Source organism: Ascaphus truei, chromosome 2, assembly GCF_040206685.1.
Source record: "Ascaphus truei isolate aAscTru1 chromosome 2, aAscTru1.hap1, whole genome shotgun sequence".
Lineage (NCBI taxonomy): Eukaryota > Metazoa > Chordata > Amphibia > Anura > Ascaphidae > Ascaphus > Ascaphus truei.
In genome coordinates this window covers 465935277-465960731 of record NC_134484.1, presented here as the reverse complement: position 1 = coordinate 465960731, position 25455 = coordinate 465935277, and the positions used below count along the sequence as shown (strand labels likewise).

The 25455-nt window shown below is 50.5% G+C and overlaps 1 protein-coding gene across 9 annotated transcripts in view; it reads right to left on the bottom strand.

Annotated features, from left to right (window-relative positions):
- Positions 1–25455, bottom strand: part of MYO1G (myosin IG) — a 351169-nt gene that overhangs the window by 98566 nt on the left and 227148 nt on the right. For 8 of the 9 annotated variants that reach the window (XM_075588141.1, XM_075588142.1, XM_075588137.1 and 5 more), the window contains one exon: positions 15731–15844. The exons of the other annotated variant lie outside the window; for it this stretch is intronic. In XM_075588141.1, the coding sequence (XP_075444256.1) occupies positions 15731–15844 (114 nt within the window). The remainder of the gene's footprint in view (positions 1–15730; positions 15845–25455) is intronic. 9 annotated transcript variants of the gene reach the window in all.

Genomic DNA, 25455 nt, shown 5'->3' with positions numbered 1-25455 from the left:
CTCCCTGCAGCCAGGCACTGACTCCTCCCCCTCCCTGTCTGCAGCAAGGCACTAAATCATCCCCCTGCCTGCAGCCAGGCACTGACTCCTCCCCCTCCCTGCCTGCAGCCAGGCTCTGACTCTTCCCCCACCCTCCCTGCAGCCAGGCTCTGGCTCTTCCCCCTCACTGTCTGCAGCCAGGCACTGACTCCTCCCCCTCCCTGCCTGCAGCTAGGCACTGACCCCTCCCCCTCCCTGCCTGCAGCCAGGCACTGACTCCTCCCCCACCCTGCCTGCAGCCAGGCATTGACTCCTCCCCTCCCTCCCCGCAGCCAGGCACTGACTCCTCCCCCACCCTGCCTGCAGCCAGGCATTGACTCCTCCCCTCCCTCCCCGCAGCCAGGCACTGACTCCTCCCCCTCCCTGCCTGCAGCCAGGCACTGACTCCTCCCCCTCCCTGCCTGCCGACAGATACTGACTCTTCCCCCTCCCTGCCTGCAGCCAGACACTGACTCCTCCCCCACCCTGCCTGCAGCCAGGCACTGACTCTTCCCCCTCCCTGCCTGCAGCCAGGCACTGACTCCTCCCCCTCCCTGCCTGCAGCCAGGCACTGACTCCTCCCCCTCCCTGCCGGCAGCCAGGCACAGACTCCTCCCTCTCCCTGTTTGCAGCCAGGCACTGACTCCTCCCCCTGCCTTCAGCCAGACACTGACTCCTCCCCCACCCTGCCTGCAGCCAGGCTCTGGCTCTTCCCCCTCCCCGCCTGCAGCCAGACACTGACTCCTCCCCCTCCCTCCCCGCAGCCAGGCACTGACTCCTCCCCCTCCCTCCCCGCAGCCAGGCTCTGGCTCTTCCCCCTCCCTGCAGCCAGGCACTGACTCCTCCCCCACCCTGCCTGCAGCCAGGCACTGACTCCTCCCCCTCCCTGCCTGCAGCCAGGCACTGACTCCTCCCCCTCCCTGCCTGCAGCCAGGCACTGACTCCTCCCTCTCCCTGCCTGCAGCCAGGCACTGACTCCTCCCCCTGCCTGCAGCCAGGCACTGACCCCTCCCCCACCCTGCCTGCAGCCAGACACTTATTCTTCCCCCTCCCTGCCTGCAGCCAGGCACTGACTCTTCCCCCTCCCTGCCTGCAGCCAGGCTCTGGCGTCTCCCCCACCCTGCCTGCAGCCAGGCACTGACTCCTCCCCCTCCCTGCCTGCAGCCAGGCACTGACTCTTCCCCTCCCTGCCTGCAGCCAGACACTGACTCCTCCCCCACCCTGCCTGCAGCCAGGCATTGACTCCTCCCCCACCCTGCCTGCAGCCAGGCATTGACTCCTCCCCTCCCTCCCCGCAGCCAGACACTGACTCCTCCGCCTGCAGCCAGGCACTGACTCCTCCCCCTCCATCCCTGCAGCAAGGCACTAACTCCTCCCCCTCCCTCCCCACAGCCAGGCTCTGACTCCTCCCCCACCCTGCCTGCAGCCAGGCACTGACTCCTCCCCCTCCCTGCCTGCAGCCGGGCACTGACTCCTCCCCCTCCCTGCCTGCAGCCAGGCACTGACTCCTCCCCCTCCCCGCAGCCAGGCTCTGGCTCCTCCCCCTCCCTGCCTGCAGCCAGGCACTGACTCCTCCCCCTCCCTGTCTGCAGCAAGGCACTAAATCATCCCCCTGCCTGCAGCCAGGCACTGACTCCTCCCCCTCCCTGCCTGCAGCCAGGCTCTGACTCTTCCCCCACCCTCCCTGCAGCCAGGCTCTGGCTCTTCCCCCTCCCTGTCTGCAGCCAGGCACTGACTCCTCCCCCTCCCTGCCTGCAGCTAGGCACTGACCCCTCCCCCTCCCTGCCTGCAGCCAGGCACTGACTCCTCCCCCACCCTGCCTGCAGCCAGGCATTGACTCCTCCCCTCCCTCCCCGCAGCCAGGCACTGACTCCTCCCCCACCCTGCCTGCAGCCAGGCATTGACTCCTCCCCTCCCTCCCCGCAGCCAGGCACTGACTCCTCCCCCTCCCTGCCTGCAGCCAGGCACTGACTCCTCCCCCTCCCTGCCTGCCGACAGACACTGACTCTTCCCCCTCCCTGCCTGCAGCCAGACACTGACTCCTCCCCCACCCTGCCTGCAGCCAGGCACTGACTCTTCCTCCTCCCTGCCTGCAGCCAGGCACTGACTCCTCCCCCTCCCTGCCTGCAGCCAGGCACTGACTCCTCCCCCTCCCTGCCTGCAGCCAGGCACAGACTCCTCCCTCTCCCTGTTTGCAGCCAGGCACTGACTCCTCCCCCTGCCTTCAGCCAGACACTGACTCCTCCCCCTCCCTGCCTGCAGCCAGGCACTGACTCCTCCCCCTCCCCGCAGCCAGGCTCTGGCTCCTCCCCCTCCCTGCAGCCAGGCACTGACTCCTCCCCCTCCCTGTCTGCAGCAAGGCACTAAATCATCCCCCTGCCTGCAGCCAGGCACTGACTCCTCCCCCTCCCTGCCTGCAGCCAGGCTCTGACTCTTCCCCCACCCTCCCTGCAGCCAGGCTCTGGCTCTTCCCCCTCACTGTCTGCAGCCAGGCACTGACTCCTCCCCCTCCCTGCCTGCAGCTAGGCACTGACCCCTCCCCCTCCCTGCCTGCAGCCAGGCACTGACTCCTCCCCCACCCTGCCTGCAGCCAGGCATTGACTCCTCCCCTCCCTCCCCGCAGCCAGGCACTGACTCCTCCCCCACCCTGCCTGCAGCCAGGCATTGACTCCTCCCCTCCCTCCCCGCAGCCAGGCACTGACTCCTCCCCCTCCCTGCCTGCAGCCAGGCACTGACTCCTCCCCCTCCCTGCCTGCCGACAGATACTGACTCTTCCCCCTCCCTGCCTGCAGCCAGACACTGACTCCTCCCCCACCCTGCCTGCAGCCAGGCACTGACTCTTCCCCCTCCCTGCCTGCAGCCAGGCACTGACTCCTCCCCCTCCCTGCCTGCAGCCAGGCACTGACTCCTCCCCCTCCCTGCCGGCAGCCAGGCACAGACTCCTCCCTCTCCCTGTTTGCAGCCAGGCACTGACTCCTCCCCCTGCCTTCAGCCAGACACTGACTCCTCCCCCACCCTGCCTGCAGCCAGGCTCTGGCTCTTCCCCCTCCCCGCCTGCAGCCAGACACTGACTCCTCCCCCTCCCTCCCCGCAGCCAGGCACTGACTCCTCCCCCTCCCTCCCCGCAGCCAGGCTCTGGCTCTTCCCCCTCCCTGCAGCCAGGCACTGACTCCTCCCCCACCCTGCCTGCAGCCAGGCACTGACTCCTCCCCCTCCCTGCCTGCAGCCAGGCACTGACTCCTCCCCCTCCCTGCCTGCAGCCAGGCACTGACTCCTCCCTCTCCCTGCCTGCAGCCAGGCACTGACTCCTCCCCCTGCCTGCAGCCAGGCACTGACCCCTCCCCCACCCTGCCTGCAGCCAGACACTTATTCTTCCCCCTCCCTGCCTGCAGCCAGGCACTGACTCTTCCCCCTCCCTGCCTGCAGCCAGGCTCTGGCGTCTCCCCCACCCTGCCTGCAGCCAGGCACTGACTCCTCCCCCTCCCTGCCTGCAGCCAGGCACTGACTCTTCCCCTCCCTGCCTGCAGCCAGACACTGACTCCTCCCCCACCCTGCCTGCAGCCAGGCATTGACTCCTCCCCCACCCTGCCTGCAGCCAGGCATTGACTCCTCCCCTCCCTCCCCGCAGCCAGACACTGACTCCTCCGCCTGCAGCCAGGCACTGACTCCTCCCCCTCCATCCCTGCAGCAAGGCACTAACTCCTCCCCCTCCCTCCCCACAGCCAGGCTCTGACTCCTCCCCCACCCTGCCTGCAGCCAGGCACTGACTCCTCCCCCTCCCTGCCTGCAGCCGGGCACTGACTCCTCCCCCTCCCTGCCTGCAGCCAGGCACTGACTCCTCCCCCTCCCCGCAGCCAGGCTCTGGCTCCTCCCCCTCCCTGCCTGCAGCCAGGCACTGACTCCTCCCCCTCCCTGTCTGCAGCAAGGCACTAAATCATCCCCCTGCCTGCAGCCAGGCACTGACTCCTCCCCCTCCCTGCCTGCAGCCAGGCTCTGACTCTTCCCCCACCCTCCCTGCAGCCAGGCTCTGGCTCTTCCCCCTCCCTGTCTGCAGCCAGGCACTGACTCCTCCCCCTCCCTGCCTGCAGCTAGGCACTGACCCCTCCCCCTCCCTGCCTGCAGCCAGGCACTGACTCCTCCCCCACCCTGCCTGCAGCCAGGCATTGACTCCTCCCCTCCCTCCCCGCAGCCAGGCACTGACTCCTCCCCCACCCTGCCTGCAGCCAGGCATTGACTCCTCCCCTCCCTCCCCGCAGCCAGGCACTGACTCCTCCCCCTCCCTGCCTGCAGCCAGGCACTGACTCCTCCCCCTCCCTGCCTGCCGACAGACACTGACTCTTCCCCCTCCCTGCCTGCAGCCAGACACTGACTCCTCCCCCACCCTGCCTGCAGCCAGGCACTGACTCTTCCTCCTCCCTGCCTGCAGCCAGGCACTGACTCCTCCCCCTCCCTGCCTGCAGCCAGGCACTGACTCCTCCCCCTCCCTGCCTGCAGCCAGGCACAGACTCCTCCCTCTCCCTGTTTGCAGCCAGGCACTGACTCCTCCCCCTGCCTTCAGCCAGACACTGACTCCTCCCCCACCCTGCCTGCAGCCAGGCTCTGGCTCTTCCCCCTCCCCGCCTGCAGCCAGGCACTGACTCCTCCCCCTCCCTCCCCGCAGCCAGGCACTGACTCCTCCCCCTCCCTCCCCGCAGCCAGGCACTGACTCCTCCCCCTCCCTCCCCGCAGCCAGGCTCTGGCTCTTCCCCCTCCCTGCAGCCAGGCACTGACTCCTCCCCCACCCTGCCTGCAGCCAGGCACTGACTCCTCCCCCTCCCTGCAGCCAGGCACTGACTCCTCCCCCTCCCTGCCTGCAGCCAGGCACTGACTCCTCCCTCTCCCTGCCTGCAGCCAGGCACTGACTCCTCTCCCTGCCTGCAGCCAGGCACTGACCCCTCCCCCACCCTGCCTGCAGCCAGACACTTATTCTTCCCCCTCCCTGCCTGCAGCCAGGCACTGACTCTTCCCCCTCCCTGCCTGCAGCCAGGCTCTGGCGTCTCCCCCACCCTGCCTGCAGCCAGGCACTGACTCCTCCCCCTCCCTGCCTGCAGCCAGGCACTGACTCTTCCCCTCCCTGCCTGCAGCCAGACACTGACTCCTCCCCCACCCTGCCTGCAGCCAGGCACTGACTCTTCCCCCTCCCTGCCTGCAGCCAGGCTCTGGCTCCTCACCCACCCTACCTGCAGCCATGCACTGACTCTTCCCCCTCCCTGCCTGCAGCCAGGCTCTGGCGCCTCCCCCACCATGCCTGCAGCCAGACACTGACTCCTCCCCCATCCTGCCTGCAGCCAGGCACTGACTCCTCCCCCACCCTGCCTGCAGCCAAGCACTGACTCCACCCCTCCCTGCCTGCAGCCAGACACTGACTCCTCCCCCACCCTGCCTGCAGCCAGACACTGACTCCTCCCCCACCCTGCCTGCAGCCAGGCACTGACTCCTCCCCCTCCCTGCCTGCAGCCAGGCACTGACTCCTCCACCTCCCTATCAGCCCCTATATTTAAACCGTTTCTTATCAAACATAGATGCCGATTACCTGAGGTTTATACCAGTGGGAGCTATGGTCCCTGAGCCTACGGAGATCGCCACTGTTGCCCCGCTCCATTCCCTAGTAGGCGATCTTGCTGATATAGCCTGGCCTTCGGCGGCTATTGCTAATTCTGGGCCTTTCCTCTGTCAGTCCTGTTAGAACAGGCAGTGGAAAGGTTAATTCCTTCAGTTGGCCTGTTTTGCATTTCAGCTGTGAGTATTGTAGCAATATTCAGGGGCAGGCCTAAGCAACCTATGAGCATGTTAATCCAAAGGGTGGATAAGGGTTGGAACATCCCCTGATGTGTGTGTGAGCCAATCGGTATCCAGCTTTGAGTTGTAATGATTCAAAGTTAGAGATACTCCCTGAGGATATTCAAATTGAGGCATGTTTCCTAAATGTAGTGTGTCAGTTAAGAGAGATCTGAGTTCAGTCTGAGAGGAGATCTTGCAATGAGAGGACTGAGAACCGGTCTCCCCCTCTTGCCCCACATGGGCAAGGAGGGGGGGAATTTAAGCTGCCCTGAGCAGACAGGCAGAGATTACACCATGCCTGTGATATCATGCTGTATTCTGTCTGCACACCTATGCTGAATAAAGATCCACAGAAAAGAGGCTGCTGTGTGTGTCCCTGTTCCTGTGTCTAGAGAATGGAGTGTCAGTGGGGGTCTCTCCTCTGGAGACCCCAGGGGATCCCTACTGGCTGGAGGCGCTGTGCACACTTGGACATAGAGAAAGGTAACCTGTTCCACACCCGCCCATCTCCTGTTCCCTGTTCTGGGCTCTCCCCACAACACCGCGGAGCACTCAGCCCTCCTGTTACCAGCAGGTTGCAGCACTACACACAGAGCAGAGTCACCATACGGAGTGTACCCCCCAATGTCATGTCGGGTGGGGTACCATAGAAGGGTTACACTGACAAAGAACTATATGAAAAATATCTACCAGAGCATCCGCAAGGATGAAGGTGCAATAGACTATTTTGCTTTATAAAGAAGAAAATAAATTAAACACTGTAATTAATAGAGAGGGGACCTTTACATACATTATCATATATCAAATATCTGCTTTAAAGCAGCAGTGCAAGCTGCCGTTTTTTAATTTTATTTTTCCCCCCTTAACATGTGCATCAATACAATCCGCACAATGATAAGTAATTAGCTAAGTTGCCGATCGATCCGTTCTCCTGTGATCGATCGGCGAAGATTCGGCTGGGGGGTTCACTAAATGGCTGTCTGTGCAGCAGAAGAGGATCAAAGATGCAAAGTTCTGTGGGGAAGATCATGTGACCAGGCAGTCACTAGATACAATTGGTGCACCGCTAGAGAGAGGGAAGGGCTCAAAAAGAGGGTGTGCCAGAGCCTGTTTCAGAAGAGGAAGGGGATGTGACTTTGTAAATGGTTGCTAAGGAAACAAAAAATGCTTGTTACATTATAATAATGTCATTTATTTATTTATCGAAGGCTCCCAACCGCAAAACAGAGGCAACACCCGTGCAGCATATTGAGCAAACTCATTTCTATGGGATTCATTTTCTTTAATGAATATAGGACCGTTTCTTCACACTGGGTTTGCAGCTGGGGCACTTTAGTATATACACCCCCTTTGGGCCAGCACAGGAGGCAGGAAGAAGGGTTCTCTTCAATGGAGACTTGCCGGTAACAATCAGTAACCTTCTATAAATAATCAATCGTTCCAGTTTACTGACTGGAGTCCATATCAACCGGAATACTTAATAAACCAACATAATGGAACCATCTTGGATATTCTTCCACAGATGTTCCCTTTATTTTTGAACATCCTCTTTCAAATATTGCTACAGCGAATTGACTAGCCTTTCACATAGCTCAGGGAACTTTTTTTTTTTTTTAAATGTTAGAATCTATTTAAAATATATAGAGTTTGAAACGAAGAAATGATGATGCATTTGATTTTCAATAATTATGTCTTTTTAAATAAATTCCAATTTCACAATATTTAGTAATTATATGGTGGATGTCTTGCATAATATATTCACAGGTTGTTTGACTAATTCTGATTATATATATATATATATATATATATATATATATATATATATATATATATATATATATATATATATATACACACACATACATATATACATATATATATATATATATATATATATATATATATATATATATATATATACATAAACACACATACATACACATGCACACATTATTGATATTTCTTTTCATAGTCTTTACTTTTTCTATTGTTGAAAATCTCACACTAAAATACCCACAAAACACATTTTGAGTTTATTTTTCCTTTTGTACAGCGAGACGTCAGACTGTACTTTTACATTTGTTCGAAACAAAAAAAAATGGTTTTATTAAAGCCAAATGAAAAATAGATAACATGCTAAACATTTCCTGCTTCAATTAATAATGGAAAAAAAGTGTAATTCATGATAAATGCATAAATAGCAGTGCATGCTAAATAATTCAGCATTAAAGGCAAAAAAAATAAAAAAAATGAATACAATAAACCCTTGATTGAATAAGCTTAAGATTTTTACATGATTTTGCTTTTTCTCGATTTCCCCATCTGCATAATTTTGATGTTTCTGAAGAAAAAAGGGCCGCCTCGTCCCATTAATCAAACCTATAATTAAGGAGTAATCGTCTTCATTGGTATTTTTTTGTTGTTGATGAGACGGAAAGTTAGTGAATTAATTACCCATGAGATTATTAAGGGGCACTGTGAATTACACAGTAATACAGTCCCCTTCCCAAGGCACCTGCCAGCATAAAAAGTAGGGGACCGATGGGGTTTTTCATTGTGCTACGTGACCTCTTTGCTGCCGGGAAGGTCTGCAACTTACAGCTTTCATTTTCTAACTCACAAAACAGGAGTTATGTCATAGAGGTGCGTCCCTCTCTACAGGCAACGTAGAAAGGATCGTTATTTGAGAAAGAAGACCAAATGAAGTCCGGAGTGATCTTCTTTAGCTTAATAGTCATACACAGTGGTCGACAAATCACCAAAAAATCTACTCGCCACCTAGTACCAAACGTGTGCTGCTTGGGCCAATAGGAGCTCGCCACGATGTTAAATCCACTCGCCCGGGGCTTGCAAATGTATAGGTTTGTCGAACACTGGTCATACATACTGCTGCGGCCGAGTTTATTCGAGCATTTGCCCGTTCTCGGCCGCAGCAGTAACCTGGCGCGCGCCGGAGGGTGCCGGGCGCACGCCGAAGACACGGAGGAGCGCCCTCCGATCGGGGCTTTCTCCCTCCCGCTGCCGGGTCCGCCGGGTCCCCCGGAACACCCTGCCACCGTCCCCCACATCGCGGGACACCAGGGCTCCCTCGGGGAGCCCTGGAAGCGCGTGCAGGGGGCGCAGGCACCCGATGACGCGCGGCACGCCGAGGGAGTGCAGCTAGCATGCCGGGGCATCCCCAGGCTTGCGGAGCTAGCCGCACTCAAATAAAATGTGCCGCCTCTGTATAGCAGGCGTTTCCGAATTTGTAGGCAATATCCCACACTCGGGTTTAATGCAGCAAAATGTCTGGAGTTATGAGGGCACCAGCTTCTCTATGTAAAGACGAAGCAACTGGAATTGCTAAATGCGTTGGGAGGAGCTGCAATCGGCCCTCGGTCCTTTACACGCGCTGTCCTGTGGCTGTGATGTCGGACGCCCCATTAGACACTGTTGTTCCGATATGCCACTTAAGTTTCAGACTCCTCAGGCTTTAAATGAACCATACTTTATTTAGACTAAAGCCGCAGCAATCAGCAATGCTGGTTTCTCTTACAGTATATCTGTAACGTTCACTAACATAGTACTGTATATACTGAGAAGAGGATTGCTGCAGCTCCCCCACGAGGGTAGAAATGTCATCTATTGTAACATTCCCTAGTTTATCATACACTGAGCATACCGACGTTCTGTGGCGGGGAGAGGATGCCGAGGCAAAGACTACGGTTGTCCATTTTGCTCACAAGCCCGTATCGCTGAGATTGCGCTGGATAGTGACGTCTTTTACATCATAGTATTTCAACACAGGGTGTTTAGTAACTATTTTTTTTTTCATTCTGGAGTCATGTCATGTTGGGGTCACCATGTTCGCACAGCACCTTCTAGGTATGGAAGACCTAGTACTCAAGCATTAAGCATAAGGAGTACTTATTCTACTGTGTGCTTCTGTAAGGTCTTAGTAATGCATTGTTTAACACACTTGAGTCTATGCAAATACAACGTTTTCCTGTTTCCTCTATGGCCATGTTTCACCATGTTGGTAATCCAGTCTGTGGGGTCTCTCCCCATGTTGGTAATCCAGTCTGTGGGGTCTCTCACCATGTTGGTAATCCAGTCTGTGGGGTCTCTCACCATGTTGGTAATCCAGTCTGTGGGTCTCTCACCATGTTGATAATCCAGTCTGTGGGGTCTCTCACCATGTTGGTAATCCAGTCTGTGGGGTCTCTCACCATGTTGGTAATCCAGTCTGTAGGGTCTCTCACCATGTTGGTAATCCAGTCTGTGGGGTCTCTCAACATGTTGGTAATCCAGTCTGTGGGGTCTCTCACCATGTTGATAATCCAGTCTATGTGGTCTCTCACCATATTGATAATCCAGTCTGTGGGGTCTCTCACCATATTGATAATCCAGTCTATGTGGTGTCTCACCATATTGATAATCCAGTCTGTGGGGTTCTCACCATGTTGATAATCCAGTCTGTGGGGTTCTCACCATGTTGGTAATCCAGTCTGTAGGGTCTCTCACCATGTTGGTAATCCAGTCTGTGGGGTCTCTCAACATGTTGATAATCCAGTCTGTGGGGTCTCTCACCATATTGATAATCCAGTCTATGTGGTCTCTCACCATATTGATAATCCAGTCTGTGGGGTCTCTCACCATATTGATAATCCAGTCTATGTGGTGTCTCACCATATTGATAATCCAGTCTGTGGGGTTCTCACCATATTGATAATCCAGTCTATGTGGTGTCTCACCATATTGATAATCCAGTCTGTGGGGTTCTCACCATGTAGTAATCAAGTCTGTGGGGTCTCACCATTTTGGTAATCCAGTCTGTGGGGTCTCTCACCATATTGATAATCCAGTCTGTGGGGTCTCTCACCATGTTGATAATCCAGTCTGTGGGGTCTCTCACCATGTTGATAATCCAGTCTGTGGGGTCTCTCACCATGTTGATAATCCAGTCTGTGGGGTCTCTCACCATGTTGATAATCCAGTCTGTGGGGTCTTTTACCATGAAATAATTCCTCATTATCTTTGTAATTGTTAAGTATTATTTTTGGTCTGTGCTTTATTTTGAGAATGTATTGTCTTTTTTTGTGCATTAACAGTATGAATCATAGGCATGAGGACCAGTTACGTAGATTCATGTCCTTACTTGCACTGGCTAACAGTAATGGCTTCTGTCTGGTGTGGACAACTTGAAATTCTAACTTGTATTTCTTTCTGTGTTCTGCATTAATCAAGCTCTAGCTGAAAGTACCTGGCAATGCTTAGCAATTCTAAGAAATCAACCTCGTCCCTCTCATCCTCCTCCTCTCACACCCTCATCTCATCTCTCTCCCTCCCTCCCATCACTTTACTTTAATACCTTATGATGTCCCCAATTCTTTCTACCTCTCTCTCCTTCTCCAGCGTTCCTACTTTCTCCTCATGCGCCACCTCACTTCCTCTCTTTCGTTGTCTGCTTTCTGTGTAAACTCTCCTTATCTTCCACCAGGCTATGTGCATTATGATGTCACCAGTGTGACGTCCTGTGCCAGATACTGTACATAGCCCACCAGGTACTACAACACCCACTTGCTTGTCAGAGAAATTGTAATAACTCATGGAATTAAAAATAGAATGTATCCAATTTGCAAACACGGACAAAACCTGCTCCTTAATCTCAGAAAACATCGTGCAAAATGTGGTTATGATGTCTTAAGAGGTGTCCAAATGCAGAGCGCACAGACACACAACTTTCCAAAATATATAGTAGATTGTCCTAGTGGTGGTAATATGGAGCCTTCATAGAGCTTAGCTTTCATAGAGCTTTGCTTTCGTAGCGCTTTGCTTGGTTGCAGTGGTGCTGCTCTGTCTTACATGATACTGCAAAAGTCCTTATAACCAATTACATAAACGTGGGCTCCGTGGCCCATATGACATTCGATTTGTTGTTTGGTATGTTTGTTTTCTGTTGTACTGCAGGAAATTAGCTCTACTGTAGCTTTACAAACCACTTTACATCTGTGTGTGTACTGTCTTAATATTATATATATATTATGTCACGGTAATGGTTACTACCTATGTCATAATTGTTCTCCTCATGGTACGTACGTATGGTGGTTTCCCATTTGGACATTTGGCCACGGCCGTTTCATCACAGCCATTTGGCCTCTGGGACAGTTGGGCGCACATCTGTGGGAGTATGTAACCCCCTAACCTTAACCCGTGACCTACCTCCAGTGACCAAATGGAACCTACCTCCACTGACCAAACGGGGGATATGAAATGGCCATGGTCAACTGTCTTGCGGTGGCTAAATGCCGGTGGCTAAATGGCCATGTGGAAGAGTCCTGCTCCGAGCACCTTCTACTTTCATGGTTAGTGCCCCAATTTCCCTGTGCTGCACGCGTGCGTCTCTATTATATTTGTGTGGTGCCATTAGCTTTATTTTGTGTATCTCCCCCTCCCATCCCTCTGTTAATTACCCCACCTTGCATGTCCATGGGTGCTGGGACTGGGGTCCGGTTGCCCACCATGACTAAAGCCCCTGTTATTCTACGTTAGACTGTACAGCTGAATGGTTTCATCACAAGGCTTGTTTTGCTTATGTAATGGTGTTTCCCCCACCCTCTGGGAGACTCTGTTATTACCAGGTGTAGGGTGCGTGATACCTGTTGGCTCACAGGATGCCGAGTGGTCCGCCGATGGTAGAGGGGACGCCTGCACAGGCTTCTGGGGTACATTACTGATTAGATCTTCAGGTACAGCGCCTCCATCTGCTGCAGGCTCCAGATGTATGGAGGCAAACTCCTACAGAAGAGCTACTCCACTCCCCCCAGACAGATTGCACACTAGGCAGGAGTGTGATTAACGGCAACCGGTGTATTCCTCTGCTTCAGCACAGTATAACACAGGCTTCTGCCCAATACAGCTCACAAAAGGTATTCAACCTCTGGATGGTCCCTGAACATCCACTCCAGGTCAAGGGCACCTGAAGCAGTCATTACTCTTCCCTGACCCTCTAGTAGAGCCAGGGGAATGGTAATCACTAACTCTCCCCCAAGGGGAAGAGTAACAGGAGATGCCAATGTGCAGACACCCCTGTGTGTTACCCGTCTCTCTCAAGGGTAGAGACAACTGCCTACATTTAGTGGTGCAGCCCCTTAAGTACAGTGGGAGGAAGGTATAAAGTCTGAACCCAGTATTGGGAAGAACACAGGGTTTGTCCCACCTCCTCCCCTGTCACTCAAGGGAGCTGCCTCTGTGGGGAAATGCCAGGATTGGTCCTGTCACTGCCTGCACTGACAGGCAGGGCAGACTGGTAGCCAAAACCAGGCAAGGCTACACTAAAGGGTATACCGTATAGTATGTTCGCTTCCCACATCATGTTCTGGATAAGTCTCTTAAGGCCCCGGCTCCTCCGGCTTTGCAACCAACACGGCTGGTTTCCCTTATTGCAGGCCTGATACAGCTGTAACACTAACTAACAATGTATATAACACTGAGAAGGTACAGCCAGGCTCACGTCCGAGTGCAGGAGAGGATTGCTGCAGCTCCCCCTAGAGGGCAGAATATTATAACGGCTGTGTGTTTAGATGGGGGAGCAGAGTTGGCTACACAGCACGGAGATAACCTTATACAGTGCTAATTGTGTTCTGGTTTACATTGCTGTACATACAGTGCTAATTGTGTTCTGGTTTACATTGCTGTATATACAGTGCACTTTCTGGCATTGGGGAGAAGCAGCTCAGTGAGTAACGACACTGATTGATAACAAGGACACTGAGTGTGAATCATGAGGACCTAGTTCAATTCCCGGTGTCGGCTCCTTGGGCGAGTCACTTTATCTCCCTGTGCCTCAGGCGCCACAAACACGTAGATTGTAAGCTCCATGGAGCAGGGACCCATGCCTGCAAAAATCCAACGTACAGCACTGCGTACACTGTCAGAACTATACAAGATACAAATACCCCCATCGTGTTTAGGGGTCAGAGTCCCCTTTACCAGGGGTTCTCAACTCCAGTCCTCAATCCCACCCCCCCTCCCTCAAAAGATCTGGTTTTAAGGCTATTCCAGTTTCAGCACAGGTGGCTGTCAAAGGCTGAGCCGTCTGTGCTGAAGCTGGGACTGATTGAGCGACCTGTGCTGAAGCAGGGACTGATTCAGCGACCTGTGCTGAAGCTGGGACTGATTGAGCCGTCTGTGCTGAAGCTGGGACTGATTGAGCGACCTGTGCTGAAGCAGGGACTGATTGAGCCACCTGTGCTGAAGCAGGGACTGATTGAGCCACCTGTGGTGAAGCAGGGACTGATTGAGCGACCTGTGCTGAAGCTGGGACTGATTGAGCCACCTGTGGTGAAGCTGGGACTGATTGAGCGACCTGTGCAGAAGCAGGGACTGATTGAGCGACCTGTGGTGAAGCAGGGACTGATTGAGCGACCTGTGCTGAAGCTGGGACTGATTGAGCCACCTGTGCTGAAGCAGGGACTGGTTGAGCCACCTGTGCAGAAGCTGGGACTGATTGATCGACCTGTCCTGTAGCTGGGACTGATTGAGCGACCTGTGCTGAAGCAGGGACTGATTGAGCGACCTGTGCTGAAGCTGGGACTGATTGAGCGACCTGTGCTGAAGCTGGGACTGATTGAGCGACCTGTGCAGAAGCAGGGACTGATTGAGCGACCTGTGCTGAAGCTGGGACTGATTGAGCGACCTGTGCTGAAGCAGGGACTGATTGAGTCACCTGTGCTGAAGCTGGGACTGATTGAGCGACCTGTGCTTAAGCAGGGACTGATTGAGCGACCTGTGCAGAAGCTGGGACTGATTGAGCGACCTGTGCTGAAGCTGGGACTGATTGAGCGACCTGTGCTGAAGCTGGGACTGATTGAGCGACCTGTGCTGAAGCAGAGACTGATTGAGTCACCTGTGCTGAAGCAGGGATATCCTGAAAACCTGACCTGTTGGTGGCCCTTGAGAACTGGAGGTGGCCGCTCCGGCTCTATACTGCGGGGGCTTCCAGTACTTGGCGCTGTACGAGACCGGTGCTTGGACTTCCTGGGCCGGTTGGTCTGACCCAGCTGCTCTAGGACATTGTGGTTGCGGCTGTTTTGCCGCGACCAAATGACCGCCAGCGCTTCGCCGTGACTCACCCCGCTGCCAGGACCTGTCACTGCCGGCCGCTTTGGTAAGTGCCTAAACCCCCTATCCTAACCGCTAAAACCCCTTAAATTAACCCCCTACCCTAACTGCTAAACCCCATAAATTAACCCCTTACTCTAACCGCAAAAAAACCCTTAAATTAATCCTTTACCCTAATAGCAAAACCCCTTCAATTAACCCCCTAATCACTAAAACCCCTTAAATTAACCCCCTACCCATACCGCTAAACCCCTTAAATTAACCCCTTACCCTAACCGCTAAAACACCTTAAATTAACCCCTTACCCTAACCGCTAAAACACCTTAAATTAACCCCTTACCCATACCGCTAAACCCCTTAAATTAACCCCTTACCCTAACCGCTAAACCCCTTAAATTAACCCCTTACCCTAACCGCTAAACCCCATTAAATTAACCCCCTACCCTAACCCCCTTAAATTAACCCCCTACCCTAACCGCTAAAACCCCTTAAATTAACCCCTTACCCTAACCGCTAAACCCCTTAAATTAACCCCTCACCGCGAAACCCCTTAAATTAACCCCTTACCCTAACCGCTAAAACTTTCCTTCGAAGCGGCGGTCGGCGGGGGTTGCCGCGGCGGATCGGAGGCGGCGGAGGGGCCCGCCCGCGGCCTGAACGCCGGCGGCCACTTGGTCGCAGTCAAACGACCGGGACCAAAATGTCCCACTCCGGACCCAGCACGGTCAGCTCCTTCACTGCGGCCGGGTTGCAATGTGCAGGCGCTGAGCGGGTCGGCGCGGGTACTCACCGTGCTCAGGGGCAGGCTCTGCAGCACCTTGTACTGCTTGCTGGGCTCCAGCTTGTAGAGGTGCTGCTCCGTTATTACCAGGGCCCGGTCTTTGCTCTTGTTAAAGCGATTAATCTGCAAAGGGAGAGGTCGAGTTACTGCAGCTCTCAAGGTCACCCTCCAGGAGAAGTGATCCCCGGTGCACACCCGTCCGCACACCCACCTAACCCAGGCTAACTGATTGCAGCCCCCGCTCTACACCGTGCCGAGCTGTTTCTACGCAGGCAATGAGGCGTTCCCTTAACCGGAAGGCAACACATGGCTGACATTTAATACAGGGTCAACAGGTCTTCCCAGTGCTGGAGAAAAGCACAGCGCCAATTAAATAAATGGGTCTGAAACCTTCCCCAGCGCTGGGGAGCTGCTACGCAGCATAATGAATACCAAAAAGTAACACAAGCAGCAGTAACAAGTGCCACATCTTATATTAGGGTTTTAAAGCAGGAAAACGTGAACAACGCTATATGTTTTTTTCTTAAATAAATCTATTCTGAAGCATTAAATAATAATGTCTGCATTTTCTTTAACGCCTAATGTCATTTGTAATGTAATGATCATGCTTTGGTTGCTCTTTTGAAACAGGCTCTGACACACACAGCTTTTTGAGGTCTGCCGTTTGGCAACAAAGTATCATCAAACAGATCTGTTGCTGTGTTCCAAACCGCAGACTGTCTACAGTGTTACTCTGAAAGCTGTAACAATAATGTGTTTCAGTATGTAATGTTATATTACTAAGTGTATCAGCTGCAGCATTTCACAGACGGCAGCACAAAGTTAGAAGACAGCCTATCAGGATAGTTACAGATTTATAACAGGAGCCAACTTAAGTAATAATGTGGAATTGTACATTGTCACGTGTTTTACATATACACATCAGGGGAATTTAGTGTTGTATCTTTTGTATAAAATGTGGATGTGCGCATAGGGGATATTTTCATTTGCTGTATGCTATACGGTGGAGGGTCACTTTTTTTACCCACCATAGCTTATTTAAGGTGTGGTTGAAACCTATTCCAGCTTCAAATGGCAAAGCCGGTATAACGATCCTCACATTGATGAGACCCAAAAGGGCAAAAACAGCTGTCTGTGAGAAGGTTTGCTGGCTCTGCACTTTAACCCAGGCTGTGCTGAAAAGCTGTGCAATGCGGCAGGCATACGCTTATAGGGGTCCCGTGTTAAAATGTAGTTGAAGCAAAAAGGTGAGACTGTGTGCTCATTTACATGTCATTACCCAGAATCCCTAGCTGTAGTGTAAGCATTGTATGCTAAGAGATAATGGGGAAGGGCAGGCTGCAGACTTGTCGGAGACGTGAATGTGCTCACAAGTGGCACTTTCATTTGCCATGAAATGTTGGGAACATTATATTCTTGGCAATCTGTGTAACAAGGCAATAAACCAGTTCCCGCTGACTCGCCGTTAAGAGGCTCGTTCTCTTCCCAGGTCTCTTAGGAGACTGCTTACAAAATGTAAGCTATGCATCACATGGGCGCGAGGAAACACTCGCAATTTTCCTGCTTATTGCCCCAAAACAATTCACTAATGGAATTCCCCGCGATTAGTACCCAGCACACACACTCCCTGTAATGTGACGTTTGCATCACTTTCTCACACATACCCTGGACCTCAGAGCCTTCCAACTGAATAGCGCAATGCGTTTTGCGGCTTTGAGGACGCGCGCGTACACATGTACGTCAGACTTACTGTTCTCAGCGCCGCACAAAACCAAGTGCCAATCCCCAGCGTTTATTTGCAATTCGCGGCTCCCTTACTGCTGCTGAGTATCACAGGCAAAGATGCTGAGTGCGCCATCTGCCGGACACACGCGCTGAACCGCATGACTCATTAGAGCGTCGGACAACAAAGCGCTCAGGCGGCTGTAATCTCGCTCCCCGCCGCGGTCTTGGGGACAGGAAGTCTGACTACATCTGGGCCGATGTAGCCACATGGTTGGTCGCCCTGCCCTCATGAAAATCGGCCATGGGCACGTTTCTAATCCCGTGTGCTCGCAGAGTCCCAGTGAGGAGACTAATGGCCCATCGGGATTAACACAGTGGGGGTCCCTGCGTCTGAATGGGACTCGCGCGGTGTGAATCCTACCGGGCGGGACCTGTCTGTAAGCGACGCGCAGTAAGATATAGACTGAATCAGTCACTCTAACAGGCGAACGCACAGCTTTTCGAAGTGACACTTCTTTTCCGGCACCTACAGAGTTTCGATGGGGAAAATTTCCTTCGTTGTCACAAAAAACGCATGACGGAAGGGACGTCAGACGCAGAAGGATCCTCGGGTCTCTGGCTCATTGTGCCTGGGCAGAGGCGTCCGGTGCGCATGCGCAGAAGGGGCCTCCAGTGCAACACGCATGCGCAGAACCCTCCGGCGCGCATGCGTGTCAGAGACCAGCAGAACGTACGCCTGCTTCCCCTCACGGCTTCATATAGTCTGTGAGGGGGTCTCAGAATACAATGTCAGATCTTTGAAACCGGTAGAAACATTTCTGCTCCTCACAGTACATTTAAGCTTTTTCTTTTTACATGCGAAATAACAGCAAATATGTAACTATCTGTAAAAGTAGCAAACTGTGACATTTTCCTTCACGTTCATTCTAAGCTGTGGGCCTCTCACTGTAAGATCCGCACTTCTAATGCCAGAGAGTCCAACCATCAAGAACTGAAAGGAGTACAACGTGACGGTTACACGCCACTAAAAATGAACATGTAACGTAAAAAGTCATGAATTCTATGGCACCCCTATCCGTTCAACCAACGTCCCGGGACAAGAACGCTATTAACATCTGACACAACAAGGACCTGCAGTCAACGGCCAACGGGTTACACAATTGTGCCTTTTCCCCCCCAGCAGACGACAAACATAAAAGTGTGTTTAAGTAACAGTTGTTATTCCTAATAATAGGCCTAGGCCTGGCGGGATCTGAGGCCGGGAAAACGCAGGTTCAAAACCTGGCAAGTTTTACGGGCTTTATACAAACATCCGTCCGATAAAAAGGGGACACGGATTCAACCGGGATATTGCGGTGGCGCAGTCGGTGAGCGTAGATTGCTGCGTAGAGGAGTAAAAACCCGGCCGAAGTGCTTAAAAATCTCCTCCGACCACTTAACACAAGGGGAGGTATTTACGGAAGTCTCCCTGGTGCAAAACGGAGGCCAGGCCAGCGCAAAACAACGTATCGGAGTATCAAAACCGCACTGGCTTTCAATTGAGAACCCGTTTCTTTGAAATATATTCGGTGCTGTTTCTTACACTTTTTTACCCGGTTTTGCAGCCTTTATGATAAGACTCTCAAACTGCTTTTTTTTGGGGGGTTGGGGCACAAGATTGGCGCAGCGGAATCTCGTTTGAAATTGCTCACGTGAAGGTACCAACCTGAAATGTATCCATCTGCCCTGTTAGCGTCAAAAATATGATTTGTTTGTTTATTTTGGCGAACAGGAATGGACTGAGCGAGGTGCACTGAGCTTTATAGTAATGTGCTAAAGGAGAAAGAGAGCGCTTCAAAATAGCCAGCCAAGTTCTGCTTGGCATGAAGCCTAGAAATACATTGTGTAGTGTGAGGGGCAGAATTCATTTGCTATGTATCACGCACAAAGTGGACGCAGCATGGGTGTTTCATGATATGCTGTAGGTTAACGCAATGTATTATTTTCACAGTATGGCTATCATAAATAATATTCCACTCATAATTGCTATTTACCAACGCTAGTTATAACTCGACAGAAAATACGAATAAGGATATTTTAATTTCAAGTGTTTCAATTATTCAACATGACGGGATGCGCAGAAAAAGGATGTGAAAGTCGCATTCCTCGCTGGCCGGGCGGATCGTTTCGTTCTCCCTGCGCTGTGGGGTTCCCCAGGGTGACCCATTGGTCACAGGATTGCGTCCCAGCCCCGGCGCTCAAGTAGCAGGCAAAATAGGTCACAACATGGCAGCGGGGTCAGGGCCCAGACTGGCAGCCAATACAAAAGCAGCAACATCAGGAGATGACGTCGCGGGTTTCTATCAGTGACTGCATAACCTTTATTTATGTATGTATATCTTTATTCATATAGCACCATCCATGTACATAGCGCTTCACAGCAGTAATACACGTGGCATAACAATGGGAATAAGCGCTTCAAACATAAAAGTAACATTATGAAAAGGATTCCCTGCCCCGAAGAGCTTACAATCTAAGTGATAAGTAGGGAGAATTTAGAGACAGTGGTGTACAAGGTGTCATGGTAAATGCATATAAGATGTATAGTATCAGCAAGTGCAGCTACTCATATGCTTCTTTATGCAAGTGGGTCTTAAAGGTGGATAGAGAGGGTGCTAGTCGGGTATTGAGGGGAAGGGCATTCCAGAGGTGTGGGGCAGTCCTTTGAAGGGTTTTAGGCGGGAGAGGGTGTGACGGTAGGGGGAAATATGGCTGCTGTTTATAAAGGTTAAGTCTGCCATTACCCCTACCTGTCAGTAATACATTGGTATTGTAATGTATGATATATATATGTGTATGTATGTATGTATGTATGTATGTATGTCTTTGAATCAGATTAATAGGTTTGCATAAAATTGTTGCAAATGTTATGCTGTAGTTCAACCCACCAATCAGGGCCTGGGCAGGTAGGCAGCTCCTGGCCCTGAGTGTTGCAATGTATGTTTTAAGTGTATAAAAAGGTGGGAGGGGGACCCCTAGCAGACAGGGAGGGAGACCCCTAGCAGACAGGGAGGGAGACCCCTAGCAGACAGGGGGGGAGACCCCTAGCAGACAGGGAGGGAGACCCCTAGCAGACAGGGAGGGAGACCCCTAGCAGACAGAGCCTGCAGAGAGTTACAGAGGTGTTGCTGTGACAGGGAGAAACTGCAGTGTCCAATCCAGTGCTGGTCTCAGGCCTGAAAACCAGTCCTGTATGCACTGGGCAAAGAAAGAACAGGGGAAATCTCTGCATGTAGATCCCTGCGACTAGTTAGGCAGGGTATCCCCCAGTTTCCCCAGTTTGGTATGTGTGATGTTTGTGTCTTTTGTATAGTTGTGGATATGTTTTTCCAATAAATTCATTTTATAAACTCTTGTGTTCTGTCTGGCGATATTGATCCCTGGTATTAGTCCTGGTTTCCCGTGACAGGCTATTTTCTGGTGGCAGCAGTGGGATCGCCAGGCTCAGCACCGATATTCTTCAGGGAATATCTGTCCTAAGTGAGGTCTCCATTTTGAAACCACAGAACTCAGAGTTTCAGCTGAACAATACTCAGACACACACCCTTACCAGTCCCTGTAGTTTAATCAACGTACAGACAAGACTACAAGGATGCCAGCCAAGTATCGGTCTTGGACCAAGGACCGGATCGTTCTCCGGTGTGAGGAGTGCGGAATACCTACCAGAAACCGCAACAAGACGCAGCTGATTGCCGACTTGCTAGCGTATGAGGCGCAGCGCTCAGGGGTTAGAGCTGAAGCACCGGCCAGCCCTGAGGCAGTTCCGGGCCCCTCTGGACTGCAGGAATCACCAGCCAACTCCGGTGAGGAATCAGAGGAGCATTCAATGGAGCCGCCTGCAGTGGAGGTGGGCATGCCAGCATACATCCGACGTGCGCTGGATGACCTAGGCAGCGAGGCCACTGCTGCTGAGCGAGTCGCCCTGCTCCAGCTCCTGACGGCTCACACACCCACCCGCTCATAATTGGGAAGTAGGAGGTCCCCCGAATCAAGTATAGCAGCTTTGCCGCGTTTGCGAGCTACATTGGAGAGCCCTAGTCTTCTCCTACACCCTCAGATTAGCAGCAGGGAGACTCTGCTAAATAACCCGGATAGCCCCGGAATGCTCTGATAGCTCCGGAATGCTCTGATAGCTCCGGAATGCTCTGATAGCTCCGGAATGCTCAAATATGTTCATAGTCAGAGGCGGTTCAAATGTTTCCGCCCAAATGAGCGATGTGCCTTAGACCAGCAATGAAAAAACAAACAACATATATATATATATATATTGAAGGAGATTACATCTGACATGATGCCAAACAAGCGAAGCACCTTGAAGGAACACGGAAATATGGCAGCAGGAAAAGGTTGAAGAAGATTGGAGCTGACATTATATCTTTCTCCAAAGTTCAAATTAGACTTTTGAAACATTTCTTCTGCTCAATTCTAGAATATAGAAATAACACATTGAAAATGCACCGTGCGCTGTATTATTTCTAAGTGAGATTAATAAAACAAACCTGGCTGACATTCTCTTTCCGTAGAAATGTGCTTGGGTTTCTTTTACTGCGTGAAAGATCTGCCAGTGTCTCTGCAGGGAGTTTTGCTTCGTGTTAAGAGGTATATTTGGGCAGATATGTCACAGTCTGTGCACAACTAGCATTACTTGCTTTGATAAATTTGGTGCAGTTTTTTTGTTCGAAGACTCCTTGGTGCAAAAAAACTCTACCGGATGCATCAAAGGGGACTTTGTAAAAATAATGTGGTATATGTATATGTCATGTGGTATATTTATTTTATTTATAAAATGTGTTACCAGGAAGTGATACATTCAGAATTACCTCTCGTTTTCAAGTATGTCCTGGGCATAGAGTTAAAATGACAAATAATATGGTATATGTAATGTGGTATATGGTATGTGGTATGGGTAATGTGGTGTATGGTATATGTAATGTGGTATATCTAATGTGGCATATGTAATGTTGTATACGGTTTATGAAGTGTGGTATGTGTAATGTGGTATGTGGTATATGTAGTGTGGTATGTGTAATGTGGTATGTGGTATATGTAATGTGGTATGTGTAATGTGGTATGTGTAATTTGGTGAATGGTATATGTAGTGTGGTATATGTAATGTGGTATATGTACTGTAATGTGGTAAATGGTATATGTAATGTGGTATGTGGTATAAGGTATATGTAATGTGGTACAGTATATGGTATATGTAATGCTGTACATGGTACAGTATATGTAATGTGGTATAGAGTATATGTAATGCGGTATATGGTATATGTAATGTGGTATAGGGTATATGTAATGTGGTATAAGGTATATGTAATGTGGTATAAGGTATATGTAATGCGGTACAGTATATGTAATGCTGTATATGGTATATGCAATGTGCTATAGGGTATATATAATGTGGTATAAGGTATATGTAATGCTGTATATGGTATATGTAATGTGGTATGCGGTATATGTAATGTGGTATAGGGTATATGTAATGCGGTATATGGTATATGTGATGCTGTATATGGTATATGTAATGTGGTATTTGGTATATGTAATTTGGTATGTGGTATATGTAATGTGTCTTTTTATTTTAAATGAATTGATATAGGCAATCCAAGCGGTAATTTAAAAAAAATTCCTTTAATATATGCAGCCTTTGATTACCTTTATTGAAAACTAATTACCTAAGCTGCCGATTGATTCGTTCTCCCGTGATCAATCAGCAAAGATCCTGCTTCCCAGGGTTCACTAAATGGCGGCCTCTCAGTTTCAATCTATCCTTCAGTCAGTGTAACTCAGCAGCTACAATGTATTCTTATACTACTAAGGTAACATTATCTATTGTTACAGTTTGCAGCTCAAACTGCTGGGAATATTGGCAACAAAGTATCCCAAACTGGAAAGCGTTACAATGATCTTGCACTGCTGCGAAAGTCTTTAAAACCTTCTATAGAAATCAAAGGATGCTCATTATATTAAAACTCATTAAAATGGCATTAAGAGTTGAATGTAAAAAAAAAAAATTGTAAAAATTATCTAGTGCAACAGAACTGATTTATTAAAAAAAAGGATCACCCAAAATCCTTAGCAGCAGGTTCGTACATAGGAACGCACAAAGAATTATTTGCATCTGTTTCATTTATCTTCTACACCTAGAAACAACCAGCCTTGTACAGTTGAGGAATAAAGATCATTTGTTGGTGTTAACATTTCTTTGATGCAATTCTTGGGCAAGAAAGTACAAAAGAAAAATAAATCTGCATTATTTATTGCGGTAAATTACAGTAGGTGCAGTTTTCCTCCCTTTCCTTTTTGCACCTGTATTGCACCAAGAAAGTGTTGATACAAAACCCCCTTTAGTCCTGTTTGTGTCAACTTGTTATTTGGCGTTGTTACTATATTATAATGGGATGTTACAAATGTTTCGTCTTTTCATATTTTTCCTTCGTGGCCCCAAAAGGAATGTATGCATATCTTTATGTATATAGCGCCATCCAGGAACATAGCGCTTCACAGCAGTAATCTATAGTCGGATATTGAGGGGGAGGGTGTACCAGAGGTGTGGGGCAGTCAGTGAGAAAGGTTTAAGGCGGTAGAGGGCTTTAGATACAAAGGGGGTAGAGAGAAGACATCCTTGAGCAAAACGCAGGAGTCAGGATGGTGCATAATGAGAAATTAGGGCTGAGATGTAAGGAGGAGCAGAAGAGTGTAAAGCTTTAAAAGTGAGGAGGAGAATTTTGTAAGTAATACAGGATTTAATAGGAAGCCAGGGGAGGGATTTCAGCAGGGGAGACGCTGAGACAGATTTAGGAGACAGTAAGGTGATTCTGGCAGCAGCGTTTACGATAGATTGTAGGGGAGACAGCCAGCATTATGCAGCAGTTTTACTGCTCAAAGCTTAAAACCTATTATACTGTATGTTCATATCTTCACTTATGACATAAACCTTAAGACATGAAACAGGCATATGTGGGCAGCATTGCCAACCTATCTCCTAATCCTCCTGAGATTACAATCCAGTCCTGATTCTCCAATCCTCCATAGAAACACAAAACCTCTTGCAATCCTGGATGCACTGGGTTTAAATGAGGATTGGATTAAGCTGCCATGTTGACATGGATTTAGATGGGCCCTTTCTATGTATCAAGTCAAACGTGGAGCAGCCCTAGGGCAAAAAGACTGCACAAGAAGATGCATCAAAGAAATAAAATCCTATTCATTTACATGGGACTTTTTTCTCTCTAAAACATAGTGTAGGTTTTTTTTGCCCCACAATTGCCTTACATTGGCAATGATATCCGCTTTTGTTCCTCAGAGGTAGTAAAATCAACTGCAAAAAATAGATCATATCTCTGCTCTAAGCATTCACTCAGCAGAGAATCAGGACCATGGACAGCGCATGACTGCAGGAAACACCCAGCAGTGCCCAGGAATCTCTCTGCCCTACAGTATGTGTTCAGGTGAACAAAAGCTGCAAGCTTGTGCACAGCTAGTGCCAAGAAAATAGCTTCAGTGTATATTTTCATCTTCTTCCTTAGAGCAAGTTGTGTTCTGTAGGAAAATTGGGGAATATGATTCCCAAAAACCGGTGCTCCAGAGTGTACTGGTGATAGTCGTGTGCTTTTATAACGTTCATAAATTCAGTAAAAACCGGATCACCCTTGGATCGAGAGATAAACCCACAAAAATTCAAAGCACCTAGGTCTACCAACCCCCCCCAAACCATCAGGGAGCAACACGGGGACCCCTCTGGGCAAGCCCACATCCCCCCCTCTCCCCCCTCCCATGTTTGTCTCTTCCCCCCTCCTCTCCCCTTTACTATTTCTTCTACTGAAAACGGAAAACTGTTATTGGTCCTTCTCTGAAAGTAATGAGCCGGAATGTTGTGGGCCCACGACATTACTGTATGTATACTTATCTATGACTGTGACCAATAAAAAAACTGTTACAAAAAAAAAAAACCCGGATCACCCATAATA